Raw genomic sequence first — 21,850 nt, forward strand, 5'->3', positions numbered from 1 at the left:
ACCTGATGCAGTCCGCATCACTGGAATAGACTGGATTTAATTTCAGCTCATCCAGGTTTTTGATTTTAAACTTTATTGTCGTATGTCTTCAAATAACTTCAAATATATGGCTACTCTAAAGCAAACATGTTGTTGCATGCCTTAAACTTGTTTCTAACCATAAGGTAACCATAACCTTAACCATAGTTTTCTGGAGCTGAGAGTGTGTGACTTGCCCAAGGTCACCCAGTGGGTTTTCATGACCAAGTGGGGAATAAAACCCTCATCTTCAAAGTCATAGTCCATGCTGCATCATAAGGCAAACCTATCACAGGTTTTTCGTGGCAAGATTTGTTCAGAGTGGGTTTGCCTTTGCCTTTCTCTTAGGTGGAGAGCATATGAAGTTGCCCAAGGTCACCCAATGGGTTTCATAGCAGAGCAAGAATTTTAATCCTTATCTCCAGAGCTGTAGTCCAACTCTCAATCTGCTACACCATACTGGTGCTCTATTGGGGGGGGGGGGCTATTCTACAGGTGCAAAGAAGAAACACTGGGAATTGGACACTCTGCTTAATTATTGTTATTTCACTGGCTTCAAAAGAAAACTTTTTAAAGGAATTAAATCAAGCGTTCAATTATTAGAGTATACCTCAAATACTAATAGTACCTAGAACAGTCTGAACATAAAATTGTTTTCAGATATTACAGTCACCCATCCATTTTCAGGACTTCAAATCTGCATCCCTTGCCCGTTCGCAGGCAGCAAACAGAGAGGAACAAAATAAGGCATTGTTTATCTATGGCGCGCGCCCACGGATGCCCATAGATACTCACCACCATTCCAGCCAATGGGGCTTGAATATCAGCAATTTTCCATTTTCACGGGGGGTGGGGGGGCAGAACGGATCCCCCGCAAAAACTGAGAGGCAACCATATATATTTAGACATTTATATAGTTTTTCATCATTTCTGCACAAGAGGACTTTAAAGAATCTTACAGGTTTTTAAAAGCTATTATTACCTATGTTTAGAATTGGGGGGGAAGTTTTAATTTGAAGCCCCAAATTTCAAGTTGGAATAAAGTCAGTAATATGACTAGAAGAAATCAAAGATATAATCATGTTAGTCTGTAGAATCAGTATATAGAGAGATCTTGTAGCACCTTTAAGACTAACTGAAAGAAAGAAATTGGCAGCATGAGCTTTCGTAGACTTCAGTCTACTTCCTTAGATGCATTTAGTGGAGTGGAAGCCAGCTACAGACATATATATGCCATTGGTATGTGAGGATGTCAATTCAAATTACAGAAATCAGTTACTGTACCATAACTTTGTGTCTTTTAAATTTGCATAATTATGTTATGAAGAAAAATTAATAATGCTCAGAAGCCACAATTACCAAGACCATCATTCAGTTCCTGGTCTACTGCGACACAAAATCAATGTAGGTATAATCAATAGGAAGGCTGTTTCTTTTTTCCATCATCATAATCATAATATGATTTATTTATATTTCCTGCCTCTCCCTATGGATTGAGATGGGATTATAACATAGTAATATATAAAGTCATAATCAAAGTTTACAATAACCCCAAACCCTCCCCCATTAAAAATTATGAAAATTCAACAATTAAAAACAACATCAATAAAATAATATAAATTAATCATAATGGAATGGACCGTTATGTACTATTAAAGGCAGATGGGGCTATCTTTCTTCGGGAGGTCAGTCTGCCTGCCAGAAGAGATCTGTCTTGACAGCCTTCTTGAAGGCACGTAAGGTGGCAATAAGATGGGTCTCCTCTGGCAGGTCGTTTCAGAGATCCGCCAATTTCAGAGTGGCAAAAAAGAACACCCTCTGGGAAGATACAGCTAATCTGGTCTTCTGTGACTGAAGTCGATTCTTCCCAGAAGATCTGAGAGTATGATGTGGATTGTATAGGGAGAGGCATTCCCACACGTAGCCTGGACCCAAGCCATGTAGGGCTTTAAAGGTAATAAACAACACCTTGTACTGTGCCTGGAAGCTGATTGGCAGCCAGTGAAGAGCTTTTACAACAGGTGTTATAAGGTCAAACCTGGACTTGCCAGTGACCAGTCTGGCTGCCATATTTTGAACTAAATGAAGCTTCCAAACTTGACACAAGGGTACCCCCATGTAGAGCGTGTTGCAGAAATCGAGACGAGAGGTTACCAGCATCTGTACCACCGCTTCTAAGTCCCCTTGGCCCAGGTAGGGTTGCAGCTGGCGTATCAACCAAAGAAGTTGATAACAAGCGCTCCTGGTCGTCTCATCTATCTGGGATGACAACGGAAGGGATGAGTCCAGGAGCACTCCCAAGCTGCGAACACAGTTCTTTATGGGAAGTGTGACCCCGTGTAGGACTGATTGGCAAATCTCCAAACCCGGCTATGGGGTTCCTATAGTGAGTACCTCCATTTTTTAAGGATTCAATTTGAGTTTGTTTTCCCTCATCCAAAGCATTACCGGGAGAACCATTTCTGTTGGTAGGAGTCAGGGCTGGAATTAACACTATAAAACAGTTGCAATTATGTTTAGAAAACAAGCTTCATCCATATGTCTGTGGTTCATATTTCATTAGTTATATTGAAAAAGATGATGAAGACTAGTTCAACTGTGAGGCTTTCTACAAGTTTTTTGTTAGAAGAAATTGTTACCCTCATCTTCTCCCATATTTAATGAATGAGTAGAACAAAAAGAAAAAGCATTTAGCTAGGTTTTAATACCAGTAAATGGCAAATTCTAACAAATCATAGAATCATAGAGTTGGAAGAGACCACAAGGGCCATGCAGTCCAACCCCCTGCCATGCAGGAAATCCAAATCAAAGCATCCCCGACAGATGGCCATCCAGCCTCTGCTTAAAGACCTCCAAGGAAGGAGACTCCAAAGTTGATATGATGTGTGCCTTCAAAAGCCTATTATTTCTAAGGTGTTTTCTACTGTACAAATGTAGTTGTTCTGTACCTTCAAATTGTTTCCAATTTATGGTGAGCCTGAAACAAACCTATTACAGGTTTTTCTTGGACAGATTATTTCAGAAGGGGGTTTCCATTGCCTTCTTTTGAAAATGAGAGGCTGTGACTTGCCCATGATCCCCCATTGGGTATCCACATCTGAACAGGATTTTGAACCCTCATCTTCCAGAGTACTAGACAAGACTCAACTACTGCATCACACTGGCTCTCCATAGAAGTGTAATATGACAAGAAAATGATATAGAGCTCACTTGAAAATAAGTGCTTAGCAAAGCTCACAAAATGCTATTTCACTTATTCTTAAGTAATTTAAAAACAGCTTTCATTCCTAAATATAGGCTGTTGTATCCAATTTAGTATTCACTTAAGAGGAACAAAGAGGCAGAAAGGCAACTGTGGTGGGCTTGTGTGAGTGAGGTATCTGCAGCCCATTTGTTTCAAGCTTTTTTTAAAGGAAGCACTGAAAATGGCTACAGCTCAATATCATACTGAAGAAATAAGTGAAAGATTAACGTGAGAACACCAATTGGAGTTGCCTAAAACTCTTCACTAAAAAAGTTTTAAGGTGACTTCTGAAGCTGAGAATTTTGAAGAAAAGGGAGCTAGCCTGACAACACTGATTTTGGCATAGGCTCCCTGTTTTAAACATCTCATCCCGCACTCCTGTAAGATGCATCTGAAGGATTCCTGTTCAGCAAGTGCTGTCCTAGCATAGTTAGGAAAGGTAGCCAAGAACCTTTCCTAGTCTTACAGGTTGGATCTCCCTTATCTGAAATGCTTGGGACCAGAAGTATTTTGGATTTTTAAGCGTTTTTTATTTTATTTTATTTTTAAATATTTGCATATACATAATGAGACATCTTGGAAATGGGACCCAATCTTAAACATTAAATTTATTTCTGTTTCATATACACCTTATATCATAGTCTGGAGGTATTTTTATATAATATTTTAAATAAATTTGTATGTGAAACAGTGTTTGTGTACACTGAACCATCAGAAAGCATAGCCATCCATGTGGACAAACTTGCATTTTGGAGTATTTCAGATTTTGGAAGTCTATTTAAGGGATATTCAACCTGTATGTAGCAAAATTATGTAGCAAAATTAACTTTTAAATATGTAGCAAAATTAACTTTTAAAAGCAGCTATAGGGGACATTTCTGCTATGTTCAGTGAAATGTACTAATTATTACACTTTACTTTTCTAGTCCTATGCATAGGACTGGTCTTATTTCTTTCTGGAGTTATTGATCAAAAATGAGGCAAATAGAAAAAAAGCCCAAATTCACCATATTCTCAGTTCACTTTCAGTAAAATTCATGACACTTTTAGGACCAAATTACAGCTTCGCAGGTGTGAATGTGACAGTTCAAAATGTAGCATTTTAGGAAAAGTGCAACTGTATTTATGAAAATAAAGGGCAAACATTTGTTTTAAAAAGATGATAAATGCACATTGGTAGCAGCTGTCTGTCATGTAAACTGTTCTTTGTAGCTCATTTGTGGTTGTACACGTGGCCTACCCCTGCCCTAGCACTTTCAATTTTGTGTCAGTTTTTAATACAGCTTCTGAAGAAGCTCCTTTTCTCTCTCTGGGATCAGTGTGGGAGCCATGAAATGTATTCTAATTCTGGCCCCATAATGTAACTGGAGAATTATTTTAAGTTTTCTGCTTTGGCTTTTTAAGAGAAACTGAATACTGTTGAGGTAATAAATATCTGTGTATATATTAAGGCAACCTAAGTTGGTCATGTTTTATGCCCTGTGCAACATGGTAATCATGATTAACAAGCTTTGTTGATTTCAATGTGGGAATAAAACATAACTGAGAACCTTATCACACAGGACCGCTCTCAGAATGGAATGGAACGAGTGAGGGATGAGTGGGGGACACATTTTACCACACACACAAGTCCCTCACTCGTTCCGTTATGTTTCCCATCCATTCTCGAGGGAGTGATTTTTGAGAACTGTTCAAAACAGTTCTCAAAAATTGCCCCTTCTGGGGACGGATTGGGAATGGAAGAGAGGGGAACAGAAAGAGTGGGGGACTTGTGTGTGCAGTAAAATGCTTCCCCCACTTGTTCTGTTCCCTGCCAGGCTCCTTTTGGACCGTTCTCCATCCTTGCTGAAGCCCTGTGCGATAAAGTTCTGAGTCTGGATCCAGCCCATTGCCAAGAAGTTACTTTGTTAAAAAAACAAACAGAATGGGTCCATGTTAGCAGAGTTTATAGGAACTTACCTGGCCGCCATATCTCTGGCTTGTTCTTGTTTCTGTAGGCAGAATAGGTTCATATGTAGAAGCCGATATCAGGACATATTTTGGAAGTGGCTGGACAGTGGTTCTTCATTAGGATAGCTTGCTCATTTAAAAAATAATTTAGTGCACAAAAAAATAAGCAGAACAGCTGAAATAAAGACTAGAAGTTGCCATTCACACTGAAGAAGTTTGCCAACAATAAGCCACTACCATTCTGAATGTGTATGCCTTTCACCCTCCTGTGTCTTCTAAAGGACATCAAGTTATTTTTGAGGCACTAATTGAAATTCAGGGCACAACACCGTGTAGCCTGCTGCTCTATATGTAGCATCAGAATACCCTGAGAGGCATTGCAAATAGCGTTTCCTAGTCTTCTATGCTGACGATGTTGGAGAGTTAAATTTAGAAAATTATCTTCCATGTTGGGCCTCGTTCCCAGACACTGCTGAGAACACACTGTGGTCTCTATCCACGTCACAAAGAGAAATATCCTGTTGTATCCAGTGACGAGAGAGGATAAGGAGCAGGGTGTGGTGACTTTTAATGTAGCAGTCCTGCCACCACCCTACCTATTATTAATGAATCAGTTGTGTATTTTTAAAGGGATTGTGTGGTGTTTTTTTCCAGCAGCCTTGTTAGATTCTCTGAAAAGGTGGGCTTTGTAAACACATGTCCCATTTTGTGCCACATACTGTTTGAATTTAACAGACAGACATTTGTCCTGGTTTTTCTTTTCATGATTTATTTAATGATGGTTTATATTTCATAAGGGTAATTTTTAGTGCTATGTGCACTGGGAACAGAGCATATTACACAATGGTCAGATCTTGGTTTGTATACAGTATTTTCCTGCAGCTATTACTGGAAAGGGTGGGGGAGAAGAAATCTCACAGTAGGAGACATCTCACTATACTGCTTGGGTCCAGACTATCAGAAAGATCTTATCTCTCCATACAAACCTGCCAGAACTTTAAGAACATCAGGGAAGGCTTCTGCTTGGTCCCATTACCATCCCAGGCTCACTTGGTGAGCGCACAAGGGAGTGCCTTCTCAGTGGTTGCTCCCAACCTCTGGAACTCCCTTCCACAGGAGGCTAAACTAGCTCTTTACCTGTTTTTCTTTTGCCAGTAGGCAAAAATGTTTTTGTTCAAATAGGCTTTTAATAGGTAATTGCTCTCAGGGATGCTTCTTATTGGGGCATGTGCCATGTTTATTCATGTTTTTAACTTTTGTCTTTTTTAATGTAATTTTATACAGTTTAAATGAAATTATTTTTAAAAATTTTAAATTGTATGGGTGAGCTGCCTTGGTTCCCAGTACAGGAGAAAGGCAGCAAATAAATAAATAAATAAATAAATAAATAAATAAATAAAATAAAATATGTTAAAGAAAGATGTTTTATTGTAGTTTGTCCTGTAAATCAGTTTGCACACTTAAGCACAATTTGGGGTGAGAAGGGCACAATAACTTAACAACAAATCTCACTGGGAAGCCCTGTTTTAATATCGACTTGTCTCAGAGGCCATCTTGTTGGAATGTATATAATGAACTATCTGTTGGAGCATCAAACCAAAATAAATTTTGGTCACTTTATGCTAGAGTCAGAACTTAGGAAAATTATTACTTCCAGAATCTCCCCTAACTTGCTGGCTGGGAGACTCTGGAAGTTGTAGTCCAAATAATTATTTTTCCCAAGTTCTGAATGGGGCTTATTGTATTTTTCCAGAGCTGTGCTCAAATAAATTGAGGAAGAGCATTCACTACATTATTTTTCTAGAATTTAGGTTATTGATGTGTTGTGAGGATCACGTAGAGAGCAGAAGCAAGGAAAGTCATACTGTACAGTTATGGTTCCCAAGCGTCCCTTATTGTAAGGGATGTCCTTTATTTAAGGACCGCAGAGGTTGTCCGGTATGAGCTTTAAACAGGGTGCCAAAAATCATGCATTTACAAGTATCAGAGAAACATGCTGCCCTTAGGTTAGACCCTAAATGTTGGGGTTATATTTGTGGCCTAAAACAGTAATTTGTGTTAACTCAGCTTCTTTAAGGCGGGTTACAGACCACCCATTTGGGGCGGGCTATACCCGCCCCTTTCCCTGGTGTATCAGGGCCTCAGAGGCTAGAACGGCAGCCGCTGAGGCCCCGATCCGCCGCTTTTCAGGCTGCGGGGAAGCAGCAAAACGCCGCTTCCCCGCAACCTGAAAAGGGGTGTCCCTGGGGCTTCACGCCCCAAGGACACCCCACGGCGGCGAGGGGGAGGAGAAAGGGGGCGCTTGGCCCCTTTCTCCTTTGGTCCACTGGGCGCAGCCGTGTGAAGGCTGTGCCCAGCGGACCAAACCAGGATGGAGCTCCGAAATGGAGCTCCTTCCTGCTCCGCGCTAAGGGTGCACTAAGCGCCCTGGTGCGGAGCGAGGACATCACTTCCACGCCGCCCCGTATAGAGGCGGCGCGGTCGTGACGTCCTCATGGCGGCAGCCGTGTGGAACAGCCGCCGCCATTTTGTGCGTGCGGAGCGCGCACTAGGGTTAGGGGGTGCGGAAGCACCGCCCCTTTCTAACCCTAGTGCGCGCTCTGCATGCACAAAACGGCCCGTTTGTAACGGGCCCAAGACTGCTAATTAAAGTTCTGTTTGATGTCCCAAATGGCTTGCTGTGTCAATCATAGGCTGGTTCACAACAGCACATTGATCACTTGGTGACTGTAGCATAAAATAATGGCTTCCATGTTTCAATGAGTCATCACAGATGTAATACAAAATCCAGAATGATAGCCCAATACAATTTTCCTTGTCACCCACTGGTATCTCAAATGGAAAGCTTTTCAATAGTATAAAGTTTTGCTACATGAAGTGCATGGTAGTCAAATAAAGTGTATGCATATGAGTCAGCCTCCGTTTAATTCAAATCTGCTGCCTTTGTCTTTTTCTGGATCTCAGTGAAGAGCAGTGCTTCACCTTTTCAATAATCATATTAACATTTATAAATGCATGCCTTTTTTCTTAAAGATATATATACTCAGATACTTCAAACCTTTCCTAACCAAAGAGCATGTCTGTTCTCCTTGATGATTTGTCATTTCTTGATTACTTAAATGTTTATAAATCACCTAAAATTTATTTTGCACACTCCCTGGCCACCAGCATACAGTCAAAGAGACATAATAAAAATAAAAAGTAATGAGGAAGAAGGAACAAAGAAAGCTCTGGAGCAGCACTTCCTTCCCTAGTCAGTGAAGGAGCAGTTAGTCTCCCTCTGCCATGAAATTTTGGGAAGCAAGGGATAAATATGGGGGAAAATTTCTTGCCAGATGTTTTAGAGCAGGGATGGGCAGTTGCATGGGGACACTGGCTAGCTTCCAAACCACACAGCAAGCTTAAATACCTCCCATTTTCTTTTGCAGTCCCTCTCAATATGATGACAGGAATGGATATTGCTGTCTCCATTTTAAGAAGGAATACAGATATTTGAGGGGTAGAATGGGGTTTTAAATGCTTGTGGGTGTACGTATTTTGGTCTGTATTCATTCATTTGAAGGATTTTCTGTGTGGTTTGGGGGCTAAAATTGTACTGATTTTTTTATTATTGAGGGCTTTGGAGAAATGGTAAGGGGCTTCAGAGGCTACAAAAATGGGAACCAGAGGCTGCATGCCTGCACCTGGTTGTATGACTCCTATAATCTCTGTTATTCAGCAAGCTGGACAGGTGTGCTCATAGTTGACATCACAACATGTAGAAGGGCAAAGTACACAAAGTCCTTGGAATCTGCTAGGGTTTGGTTCCAAGACCACACTGAAATTGGCAGTGGTAAAACCCATTCTAAAGAAACCTTCCCTTGATCCCCTGTAACAAAAAATTATTGACCAGTATCTCTACTTCCCTTTCTGGGTAAGGTGATCGAGAGGGCAGTTGCAAACCAGCTCCAAGTAGTCTGGGATGACACCGATTATCTTGATCCATTTCAAACTGGCTTCAGTTCAGGATACGGAGTTGAGACTGCCCTGGCCACCTTGGTCGATGATCTCTGTCTGTGCATCGACAGGGGAAGTGTGGCCCTGTTGGTGCTCTTGGACCTCTCAGGGGCCTTCGATACCATAGACCATGGAATCCTTCTAGAACACCTGAGAGAGTTGGGAATTGGAGGCACTGCTTTACAGTGGTTCTGGTCCTATCTCTTGGGAAGGTTTCAGATGGTGTCACTTGGCGACAGCTATTCGGCTAAGAGGGAGCTCAAATCGGGCGTCCCTCAAGGCGCAATACTGTCGCCAATGCTATTTAACATTTACATGAAGTCGCTGGGTGAGATCATCCGAAGACATGGGGCGGGGTGTTATCAGTATGCTGATGCCACCCAAATTTACTTCTCTATGTCTCGGACTGTTACAGCGACCAAGGAGGGCATCTCTCCACTGAATGACTGCTTGAGGTCAGTAATGGATTGGATGAGGGAAAATAGACTTAAGCTGAATCCAGATAAAACAGAGGTACATGTGATAGGTAACCCCAATTCAGGCATGGAGATAAGTTCACCAGTCTTAGATGGGGTCGCACTTCCCCTGAAGTACTGCGTCCGCAGCTTGGGGGTGCTCCTGGATTCATCGCTTCATCTGTCCTCTCAGAATGACGTGACAGCCAGGAGCACCTGCTATCAGCTTCGGCTGATAACGCCAGTTGCATCCCTACCTGGAGCAGCGAGACCTAGAAACGGTTGTACATACTCTAGTAACCAGTGTGGATTCAATCCCAGGCAGGGCTCCAGTAACAAGGTTGTGGATTCAATCTCAGGCAGGGCTCCTGGGTCGATTCAGCCTTGCATCCTTCCTTAGGTTGCTAAAATGAGTACCCAGCTTGTTGGGGGCAGTTAGCTTACACATTGTAAACTGCTTAGGGAGTGCTTAAGTGCACTGAAAAGTGATATAGAAATGTACTTGCTATTGATTGCAGTGGTGTTGTGATGCTGAATAATTTTCAGTTTGTGATCTGAATTCCCTCTTAACTGTTACTAAATTGAGTCCCAATTTGGTATAATTAGTATGGTACATACTCTTATTAAGCATCAGACTTCCAGTAGTAGAGATCTCATGATGTTAGACCTGCATGGTAAGACCTAGAAGTGGCTCTTCATTATTCAACTAGCCACTTTGTGTGAGGCAGCTAAATCTAAAGTTGCTTTACATTTTAAGTATAGCAGAGCTTCAGTCCCAGTCTAGCTGGCCACTGTAGCCATGCATTTCATTTTAAATTTTAAAAATTTAAAGGATGTGAATTTAATTCTTCATGAATTTTGTTACTTTTTCATGCTCTGGGCTCCCTTAATTCTTTTCTGTAATGTTGCTTTTAGAATTCTGGGGTTTTCTCTATAATATTTATGCTCATATGTTATCAGAATGTGAAGGTGACCAAAGTTTTCTGTACTGAAGGGGATCACATTCATAGAATGCACCAAATATATTTCAAAATCAGTCTAGATCAGATGTCAGTGATGAGGACTAATTTCAGCATCAGGGTCTTGTGCTCGCTATTTCTTATAAATTACACATGAAGCCCTATGCATATTGCAGAGATTTAAAATATGAAACCAATTAAATTTTAATGTGGGGGAGAGAAGAGAGGAGTATGGAAAGAAAATATGAAGCTTCGATGCAGCACTTGAAGTGGGGAGAGAACACCACAACAAACTTAATTGGATAGCAAGTATTTTTAAAAGTGTATGAAATTTGGCTGTTCTGTTATTCTTTTCTTAAGCAACTTTGTAAAAATAAATTCATATAGGATCTCCATTCTGACTTGAGCAGAATCCCTACCTATGGCTGAATATCTTTTGGTTCTATTATTATTATTATTATTATTATTAGTAGTAGTAGTAGTAGTGGTCCTTCCCCAAGCAGCAGTGTGTAGCCCAGTGATTCCCATCATCTTTTCTTTACCAGGGATCCTCTTTAAATATCTTTTCTTGTCATGGATCCCCCAAGATGTAACTTAAGATTTAAAAGCCTAATAATAATAATAATAATAATAATAATAATACCAGAACACTGAATAACAGTTACATCCTCCATTAAACCTTCTCTTTCTTTTTCTTCTTCCCAGCAGTTTGAGGCTGGAACATACTGAATGGCAACACACAGGCCCAGCTAACTAGCCATTGCCTTCGCTCCTGTCACATAGTCGTTCCACTGCAGGAACAGCTAGCAAGCCTTTGCTTTTTTCTCTCTCCTCCTCCTCCTCCTTTCCACAAGTGACCATAAAGTTAGGCTTCTAGGACTGCAGCAGAAGACACTGCCCTGCAAATCACTGTCAGTTACCACAGAGTTTTGGCTGGTGACACCAACCTTCCATACTCCCAATTACTACTATCATGGTGAGGAGGGTGACCAGACCTTTTGCTTGCTTGCCTGCTTGTCCACCTTCCTGCTCTTTCTTTCTCTCCCTCCTTCTCCCATCTCAGCCCCCTCCCCTCCTTATGAAGAAGGGAAGGAAAGGGGATTGAAATGTTTCTTCCACAAGCAACCATAAAGGGGGCGCTACTAGAATTGTGGCACTTTCTCGAGGCTAATGTTTTGCTGAGATTGTCTTTCCTCTGTTTTTCCCCCCTTTTTGCCTACTGTTTTCCAATTTCTCCTCAATAATAATCCTTCAATGCAGAAATGTGTGTGTGTGGACGCTTTGCAAACACCAACATGCCACTTCAGGAGGCATGCACACCAGGAAAAACTGGTAAGTATGACCCCACATGTGAGGATGACATGGTGGTGAAGAAACATCTGTATCATTCCCCTTTCATTGTGTTCGAAAGTTCGAAAGTTTAGGAACTTGAATTCAGGGCTGTAGGAGCAGTTGATGTTGTGGTATCACTGTTTTGTTGGCAATAGTGTTTTGTTGTTGGGGGGGTTGCCTATGCCTTCCTCTGAGACTAAGAGAATGTGATTTACCTAAAGTCACCCAGTGGGTTTCCATGGCTGAGTGGGGATCTGAACCCTGATCTCGAGAATTCTAGTCCATTGCCCAAACCACTAAACCATGCTGGTTCTCTGACCTGCTGGATATGAGATGCTGAATCCTCACTCCTTCAGATTTCAGTACAGGCAATGGTTACATCTTCTAGAAGGACATCTGACAGGGAGAAAAGCACACATCCCACTAGTGCACAAATACTTTCAAAAGCAGTTTGCTTTATGTCAGAGGAGAGCTGACATTCATATATTTGCATATATGAATGCAGTCAAGTGGTTGTTGTACTCTTGCTTAGGTATTGGTTTCTGATTACCAGGCCAGTGCCTTTTTGATGGGGTTTGTTGTAACATTTAACCTTAAAAGGGCAGCAGTAGACTTGGCTGACGTATTTCCTATAGAGTTACAGAGGACCTCAAAGTTTCTTAGCTCAGAAAGTATCCTTCACAGTGTATACTTCTCCAAATTAAATCACATTATTTAATTAATTACAGTTCTAAGCTGGTTTTCAACCAAACTGATTTTTAGAAAATCTATTAAAGTCAATTAAGAATTACAGAATCCTGACTATGCAGTATTCCATGTGCAGAACAGAGATGTCCTCTTTGACCTGTGTTCGTTTCAGTCAGCACATCCCACCAAAATATGCATGCTGATCAGACAGTTCCAGACAAAGTGAGCATAGAAAACAATATTCATACTACAAAAGAAATAAAGGACAGGAAAAAGTCATTGACCATTCTAAGCTTGGTGTTGAAATTCCACTTCAATGTAATATACAAATGTGATTTGTTTGTATTTAGGGCAGACTCTGCAGTGTTTCCAAAGGACTGGAAGTTATTTCACCAATAGGCCAAAGACATACTTTACATTTCAATACCAAGAATTTTTAACTGTAAAATTAAATCAGTAAATTTGTCATCTTTCTCGAACCACAGATTAACTACATGTTGTAAATTTGAAGTTCTTTTACAACCCGAAATGTATTAAAGTTTTAGGCTGCAAATAAGAATAAGTCCCATTGAACTTATTGGTGTTTACTTTTGAATAAACAAAAATAGAATTTTAAAAGGAGTATTTCTGTTAACATCTCAAAATTGTTACCCATAACAAGATTAATTTTGTTTTTCATCTGCTAGTATTTTTGTCATATAAAAACTACTGAAGGCTTTATCTGGCAAACAGTGCTACTTCTGGGCTTCCATTGATTTTATAGCATTTATACTTGTGTATATCAATAGTTTAGTGGCAATATAGAAGGTGTTGCCCTGCAGGAGTCACATCTGCATCCAGGGTTTGGAGATAAGCAGTTACTAGTTTGTTAAGATGCTAAGACATTAGGGGTTGTTATTTTTCTTAATATGGCTTAACTCACCCAGTTCCCTCATTAATGCTGGAGTTAATCTTATATTTCAATGAGTTCATTATTTGTAGCATATTAGAATTGGTGGGGGTTGGTCTTCATTTGGCAGATTTGGAAAGTCAGGAATGGCTAAGGATAGGATTGGAGGACATGCATCACATCCCTTGCTAGGCATGTTAATTTGCTTGCTGTGATATGACTATCTTTCAGAGTAGTTGAAACAGAAAAAGTTCTGGAAATTCAGCCAAAAAACATCTAGGAAGCAGTTTAAGAATGGGACAGGGAGCAATTGAAGAAGAATGGGGAGCAGGGGGGAGACTTAGTTATGGAATGGAATGGGGGAATGTTATATTTCCTTATCCTTCAAGTAGTCACAGCTCTTACAGTATGTCTGGCCTGCTACACCTAAGAAGCTGATTCCAACACCCATTTCTGTGGATTTCATTATTACTCTTTTCAGTCTTTCTCTATTGACTGTATCTGGTTATAATTGTATATTGCTCCATAATAAACAATATTATACATTATTTTGGTTGAGCTGATATGAACCCATTTGTAATTCTGTAGTGTGTTAACTGTTGCTTACACAGTGCTAAACACCTGGATAATTTGGTAGAAAGTTTTCCTCAATCCCCCCCCCCCCATACAAACAAAAATTCCTTTGTCTCTTGTCTTCTCTATCTCCTCCCACCCCCTGCACCACTACTTCTTTTCACCCACCTGCTTCTACAGCAGATCACAAATACTGATGGATTTGATAAGGTCAGAGCTTGGAGACAAAAAATAGACCTATGTAAATTCATGCCTTCCCACCCTGCCTTGTGTCTTCCTTCTGTTTTAAAAAATAAAACTCAGAAATAAGTCCCATTGAATTAAATGATGAAAATATGTGATTTACCATTGATCTCTGCAGATCACATTTTTGATAGTAAGCAGAGAGGAAGAGAAAATACAATTATTCATTTTCATTAAGAATTCTTCTTCCTTGATTCACTGATTTATTTTTATACTAGTCACTTATTTTTCTACCTGCAGTGGTTCAGTGTCCTGTAGCTGAAATTAACACATCATTCCATATTAACTTTTAACATCATTCTTTATTATCTTTTAACAAGCAAAATACTTGAATGGCAAATGAACAGTGTGTGTGTTGACAGTGGCTGCGTGAAGAGAAGGGAAGAGAACTGCAGAACAGAGACAAAAATTAATTGAGCAGGCTGTGAGATTCTGTACCTCAGGATAGCATTTCCCAATTTAGCAGTTTCTAGCTGCATGGAAGTCTCAACCTCACCCACCAACAAACTGCACTGTGGGCTTATGGCAGGTGGGGGGTGGGAATTCCAGGTCAGGGAAAGCAATCTTATAACAATAAAAAGAGCACTTTTGAAGATGACAGTAACAAAATGTGTCCCTCCATGCCATTCACTGTAAATCCCACATTCTGTCCTGGGATTCAAATAGTGAATTAATAATGATAGTTTAACACATTGACCAATTTTCAACAATCAATGTTATTAACACTGAATTAAATTGACATTCAATTTTCAGACAATATTCCAAACTATGTCTACATTTTTGTGTGTCTTACAGGCCAGTGTCACGAGAAGGGTCAAGATGACAGCCATACCAAACAGAAGTACTTTGACATACAGGATTCTGAAATCATATTAATGGAGGAAAATATTGAGGCAGCCACAGATGATTCAACAGATCTTATTCATAGCTCCACAAGGGATCCATCTCCTTTGACATTAGAGAGTAAGTGCATACTGGAACAACAGGGACAGTAAAGGAGATTAGCTTTCTCTTGTTTTTCCCAGAACAATGGCTTTATGTTTTTTACCCAGCCAAATCAGTATATTACTTATGTTATCTTCACATATTCGCATGCACTTCCCTCCTCTGTTTGTTCATAAGTCTTTGGCATCTAATCCTAGGCTATGCTTCCTACAGATTTATGTACATAGCTAACAGTGATGTGATGTCTTACCTATAGTTAAGAGGCCAAATATACAGTTAGCTTCCCAAACTAATTTCTATCCTCAGAGAGCATCTACAGTATATTTTACAAGCAAAGGGGTCTGAACTACTTTTAAAATTAACTGTAATTAAGAAAAAGCAGATTTCAGTGTCGAAAAGCAGCATACAAATTATAGATAAAAGTTTCTTACTAGCCACTTGATAACTAACCTACAGCATTCTTGGTTTTCTATTAGGCAGTTTCTTCAAGTTTTTGTTTGATTTGAAGATATCCTTGCTACCTCTAAATCAAATGATTCTCAATGTGACTTCCAAGGATTGCTGCAAATTAAAACTTTCTCACACACACACAAACTTAACCCTAAGGCCTCTTACTGTTAGTGAGAACCAGAGCATTTTCCTTTTCAGTTGTACAATTGCAGGGCGGAATGCTCTTTCTGGCAGCTGAGAGCAAAACAAACTCTCTGCTGCTGTTCATTCTCTGACAAATGGACAGAACTATGCGGTCACTCCCTTGCCATGAAGTAAGGTACTGCAGTCTCCCAGTTTTCTTGGTCCCTTAACCAGGAGCAAAAGCCAGAATGTAATTCTCTTTAACTTCCAGCCCCAGTGCAGCTGGTAGCTGAAGCAGACTATTCTTGTTTTTGTTTTAGACTAAAGGTTGGAAAGAAACTTATTTTATTTCCAGTCATATTTTCATGGCATTTCTCTTGTTTTATTTTCCAGCTAGTCAAATATCCATGTTGTGACTTTTGAAACTTAACTATACAACTTTGACTAGTGGCTCACAGTATTAAAAGAACAGTATAATTAAAAACATAGAAAAGTGATACATTAAAATAATATTAAATTATTACAATATTAAAATAGATTGCTTGTTAAAAGAATAAAGCACAGTTAAAAATGATAAAACTGTTTAAAACACTTTAAAACACTACAACATCCCAACCCACTCTTTAAAAACATTCTGTTTTTAAAAGCCTGTCTGCATAAGAAGGTTTTAACTTGCCGGCAGAAGGACACCAAGGAAGGGGCCATTCTGGCCTCCCTGGGAAGGGAGTTCCACATTTTATGGGCAGCCACTGAGAAGGCTCTCTCATGTCTCTACCAACTGTGCTTGTGATGGGAGTCAGACTAAGAAGGACTTCTCCTGAGGATCTCAGAGCCCAAACTGGCTTATACAGGGAGATACGATCTGCCAAATAGCCAGGATCTGAGTCGTGTAGGGCTTTATAGGTCATAACCAGTACTTTGAATTGGGTCTGGAAACAAACTGACAGCCAGTGGAGCTGTTTCAACAGGAGCATTCTCTGTAACCTGAGTCTTTGGACTGCAGCTCTTTGGACCAGCTGCAGTTTCTGAACACTCTCAAAGGCAGCCCAAAGTAGAGTACCAGTATGTTTCAGTAGTCCAAATGGGATGTAATCAAGGCATGTACCACTGAGGTTAGTTCTAGCTTTTCAATGAACAGGCACAGTTGGTGCACAAGTTTTAAATGCGCAAAAGCACTCCTGGTCACTGCAGAGACCTTGGCCTCCAGGTTTAAAGCAGAGTCCAGGAGTACCCCCAAACTGTGAACCTGCATCTTCAGGGGGAGTATAATCCCATCTAACACCAGCTGTATCTCTATTCCCTGATCTACCTTCTGACTAACCAGGAGCACCTCTGTCATGTCTGGATTTAATTTTAATTTGTTTGCTCTCATCCAGTCCATTACTGATGACAGACGCTCTATCTATCTATCTATCTATCTATCTATCTATCTATCTATCTGTCTATCTCTATCTTGCCAAAATGCTGAATACTGCAAGAATGCAAATTTTGCTTATTTTGGTACAACTTATTTTAGTTTGAATGCTCATAGAGATCAAGCCTGAACTCTCCCTGGAAGTAAAGATGACAAAACTGAGGCTGTCGTACTTTGCCCACATCAAGAGAAGTCATGGCTCACTAGAAAAGACAATGATAACAACAACAACAACAACAACAACACAATCATACTAGAGAAGGTAGAAGGCAAAAGAAAGAAAGGAAGACCACACGCCATTTGGATAAACTCGGTTAGGGAGCTCACAAGCCTGAACTTGCAGGATCTAAGCAGAGAAGTGGACGATGGGATCTGGGAGATGTCTCATCCACAGGGTCACCATGAGTGAGCCCAACTCAAGGGCAGTTAACAACAACAAATCTTTTTCCCCCATCTGCAATAGCAATTTCTATACTGCTTACTGATGCACTAAGTGGTTTACAAAGTGTAAGCTAATTGCCCCCAACAACCTGGGTACTCATTTTAGCAACCTACGGAAGGATGCTAGGCTGAATCGACCCAAAACCCTTGGCTGGTATTGAACTCACAACCTTGTGGTTTGTGAGTGAGTGACTGCAATATAGGAGTTTGACTACTGTGCCATCAGGGCTCCTGTAAGGCTTGATTGCAGAATATAAACTTTCCTGGACACTGTTGTCTTAACTTGATAGGTAATTTATCTCTACCTCTCACATTGCTTATAAGTTTGTTCTTAAGAATTTCCTATGCCTTATCCTAATTCATCCTTTTAACTAAATATGATAATTTTGGAGTTATTATTTTAAGATTAAAAAGGAGGGAAAAAAGAGAATTCATAAGAGCAGACCATGAAATGTTTAACAGACATAATTTTTCTGTCTGAGGAACAGGAGCGAATTAGCTCCTATTCTATTCCAACTGAACAAATTAGCAGTTGGCCAGTTTACATTGAAACAGTGCACATTGTCCTTAATATTCTCTCCTGCTCCAGTAGGGATGGCAAGGCTACACAATCCCTTTCTATTTCAGCCAGCTTGAGATCTACTATGAACAATCTCTCTGTGTGTAATCCTCTTCACTTACATATTTTAATAAAGTGCTTTTATTTCTGGAACTGCTGCTCTCTTCAAATAATGGAAACTTCTTAGAGTTTTCATTACGTTTTAAAAATGAAGCATGCAGCTGCTTTTGAATGAGGTATTTTTTAGAGGACCTTAATGGAATCCACTACACAGTGGCCCATGAGCTTCAATACGAGATGAATACATTTTTAATACCATTTAGGTTCTAAACTTCCACCTTTGTCTATTACTGAGTCTCTCTCTCAGTCATACAGACAGATAGACGTATCTCAGTCTGTCATGTGATTTGAGGGCAGGCATGTAGGGGAATATTTCGGGTTTGTTTTTCTTCAAAACAGAAAAGGACAGAATTCCAGATTTCAGAATGTTGCCTATCATTTTTTTCAAAAAAGTGTTTCAGAAATCAGTTTTTAAAAAGAAGCTTTATTCGGCCCAAAGTACTTGTTTCTACAAAAGGAAAAAAAACACAGTGGAAATAAATTGCAATTATGCACCCAGAAATATTGAAACCTTTTGGTATGTGAGAATTACATGTCTGTGCTTACAATCTAAAGTTCAACACACATACACAAATATACAGAGATGTATTAGATTCAATAGATTTGATAGTTAAGAGAGGTACAAACATTTCAGGTTGTACAGAAAAATCATGTTTTTGTTGGATTTAAGCATAGTAATAGATTCTTATACTGCTCTTGTTTTGTTTTGTATAGACAGAACATTCACTCATTTATAGAAAAAACATTTACTCATTTATTTCATTTGATAAGTGTGACTGTATCCCTTTTCAGGATAAAAAAAATCTTTCGAAGTAGGAATGGGTGTCTAAAGCAACAACAAATTAAAGATACATTCACACAACCATGATTTTCCCATGATTTTTGGAGCCAATATGAAAATTTCCATCAATCTCCATTATCATGATTTGTCTTTTTAACACACACAGGCTGTAATTAATGGCAAGAGACAGTTACATATTAGTAAATTGCTTGAATCCTCACCAGAACTAGTCACCTGAATCCTCTTTAAGAAATTCAAATTGATGTTGCCTATTCCTGAACCATACATTGAAGGAAATACAGCAAACAGTGGTCCTTATCTTTTTTTTTCAGAGTGAATGCAAAATGAAGATCCTTTTTATACTGTTGAATTCTGTTGAATTTGATCCAAAGCTCCAATTAAGAGTCTCACTTACATAAAGACTACTTCCAGGACCTTGTAGTGGGTGGTGTGGAGACAGTTTTTGCTATTACTTCCGCCGTCTCCTGTACACCTGAAAATCTACTCTGGGGAGTTGGGGGAGCCTTTAGAACAGCATGAAGATGGGAGATTGTCGTGGAAAGGGGGAATTTCTACCATGTCTCTCCATTAGCAGAAGCCTCCACTGAATCAAAGGCCCTTGCTTTAACAGAAGCTCTCATTTCATGGACAGAAGGGCACTTTCAGATTTCACTCATAGCGTCCTCTCCATGATGTTAGTCTGCAGTTCCTACTAGCCAACATAACCCATAGTAAGGAATGCTGGAGACGGTAGTCTTAATAACACTGGATAGCTTGCCTTGTGTTGCCTTACACTATGTAAAGCCCTTCATCCATCTAACTATTAACATATTCTGGCTAGTTTTGGCTCAACAGGAACTACTACTGAACTATGGGGCCTCCTTGAGGGATTTGTGTTCATAAGTGAAGAAGATTGTTTCACACAAAATATTTTCTCCTATTTAATACCCCTAGTGCTCAACCATTTAGTTTTGTATCTCCTACTGCAAAAATGCTCACATACTAATAGTTAGAATAATATTATACTTACTGATAATTTCAAGTGTACCAATAAATGCATGTTAGCAAGCTAAAATGGCTCACAGCATAATCTTAAATGTGACAAATGCCTTACTTAAAACCACAGTTTCTTTTGGGAGGGTATCGTTTCATTTGCTTTGCAAAACTGAAGGCAGAAATGTCATGTTTGTTTCCTTGCTTCGCAATGACATACGAGCAGAATTATAATACAACTTTTGTTCCTCCTTTACAGGTACTGTTATTGCTGAAAGCAATGACTCAGAAGAAGTAGAGACTTTGGGAGATACTCAGATGTCTGAAGAGATGCTGGCATTAGTGGATGAGTTTGAAAATTCTTGGCCTCTTGAAGGTTTTGAGGGGGCACTGGAAGTGAAAGGCCATCGGATGGACTTGCAAGGGATCCGTGTCCTCAAGAAAGGTTCTCCAGATGGACTAGCTAGCTCCTGTTTTGGGGACTGTGGAGATGATGATGATGATGAAACTGAATGGGTAAGAATTCTCATCAGCAAGGTCAAGCTAGATATCTTTTACAATGTATCTGGATTTCTGTTGTGTTTCAAGATAAAGGATTTCTTCCTAGGTCATTCTTTACCTTTGAATCATCTGCAAGTAGTACAAACCAGTTCTTTCTGTGTAAGGGCAGTAGGTGTACAACTCTACTCTGGGGACTACTTTTGTATTTTTACGAGTTCAATAATCACATTATTTTGTTAACTGTGGTGAATATTTTTATAAGTTTTATTCAATTTTCCCTTTTTTAATAATCGTCAGATAGGACTATAAGTCTCATCTTCACCATTAATGCTTGTTGCTTTTTCTCCTTTTTTCCATTTTGCAGGTTTGTCTATGTACATAGTACTCTGCTGAAGTCACAAATCTTTCTCTGCTTCTCTATTCTATTTCCCATCCTACAGGTCTTTCTGGCCACACATCTCTCAGTTCCTTTTCCTCCTTTCCTTTCTCTTTTCTCTATTTCCATATTTCTCCCCCTTAGGTTCCTTTGTCATGATAAAGATTAATTATCTTGTCAGTGCCAATTTACTGGTTTACTTATATCTGGATATAAACCATAAACCATAAGGCTGCAAATTCAATACCAACCAAGGGCTCAGGCTCAACTCAGGCTTGCATCCTTCCGCGATCGCTAAAATGACAACCCAGCTTGTTGGGGACAATTAGCTTACAGTTGTAAACTGCTTAGAGACTGCTTAGGCGTTATGAAGCAGTATATAAATGAAGCTGCTATTGCTATTACTATTGCTATATGTGTTCCATAAATCCCCCTGATCACATTCTGTAGGAAAGTCATCTGTTCTTTTCTAGCTATAGAAAGCTAAGATAATATTCAGTGATCCAAAAGCGTCCCAGTTTAAGACCAGAGTTAAGATTATCTCATGTTGATGCAAGCGCCACAAAGCCAGGAAATTGGTAGCTAAGGCTAATATGTCACAAATTGTGTTGCTTACAACCTATATTCCACATATCCTGGACTGTCAGTACCAAGTCCAGATGAGGCAGATGGCATGCTTGAAAAAGATGCCCACATTGTCTTGTTCCTTTATTGTCATAATAAGCATTTGAAACTTGCTTTTGGCCTCTGATTTTACTTAATACCAGAATGTAAAATTAAGACACTTCTACTTAGCTCCAC

General features: G+C 39.7%; 1 protein-coding gene across 3 annotated transcripts in view; it reads left to right on the forward strand.

The window, feature by feature from the left end:
- TTC17 (tetratricopeptide repeat domain 17) overlaps positions 1 to 21,850 on the forward strand; it is a 108,846-nt gene that overhangs the window by 49,727 nt on the left and 37,269 nt on the right. For all 3 annotated transcript variants that reach the window (XM_089521470.1, XM_089521471.1, XM_089521469.1), the window contains exons 17-18: positions 15,142 to 15,309; positions 20,432 to 20,688. In XM_089521470.1, the coding sequence (XP_089377596.1) occupies positions 15,142 to 15,309; positions 20,432 to 20,688 (425 nt within the window). The remainder of the gene's footprint in view (positions 1 to 15,141; positions 15,310 to 20,431; positions 20,689 to 21,850) is intronic.

Source organism: Sceloporus occidentalis, unplaced genomic scaffold (assembly GCF_023333645.1).
Source record: "Sceloporus occidentalis isolate IW3139 unplaced genomic scaffold, rSceOcc1.0.p SCAF_4, whole genome shotgun sequence".
NCBI classification, from domain to species: Eukaryota; Metazoa; Chordata; class Lepidosauria; order Squamata; family Phrynosomatidae; genus Sceloporus; species Sceloporus occidentalis.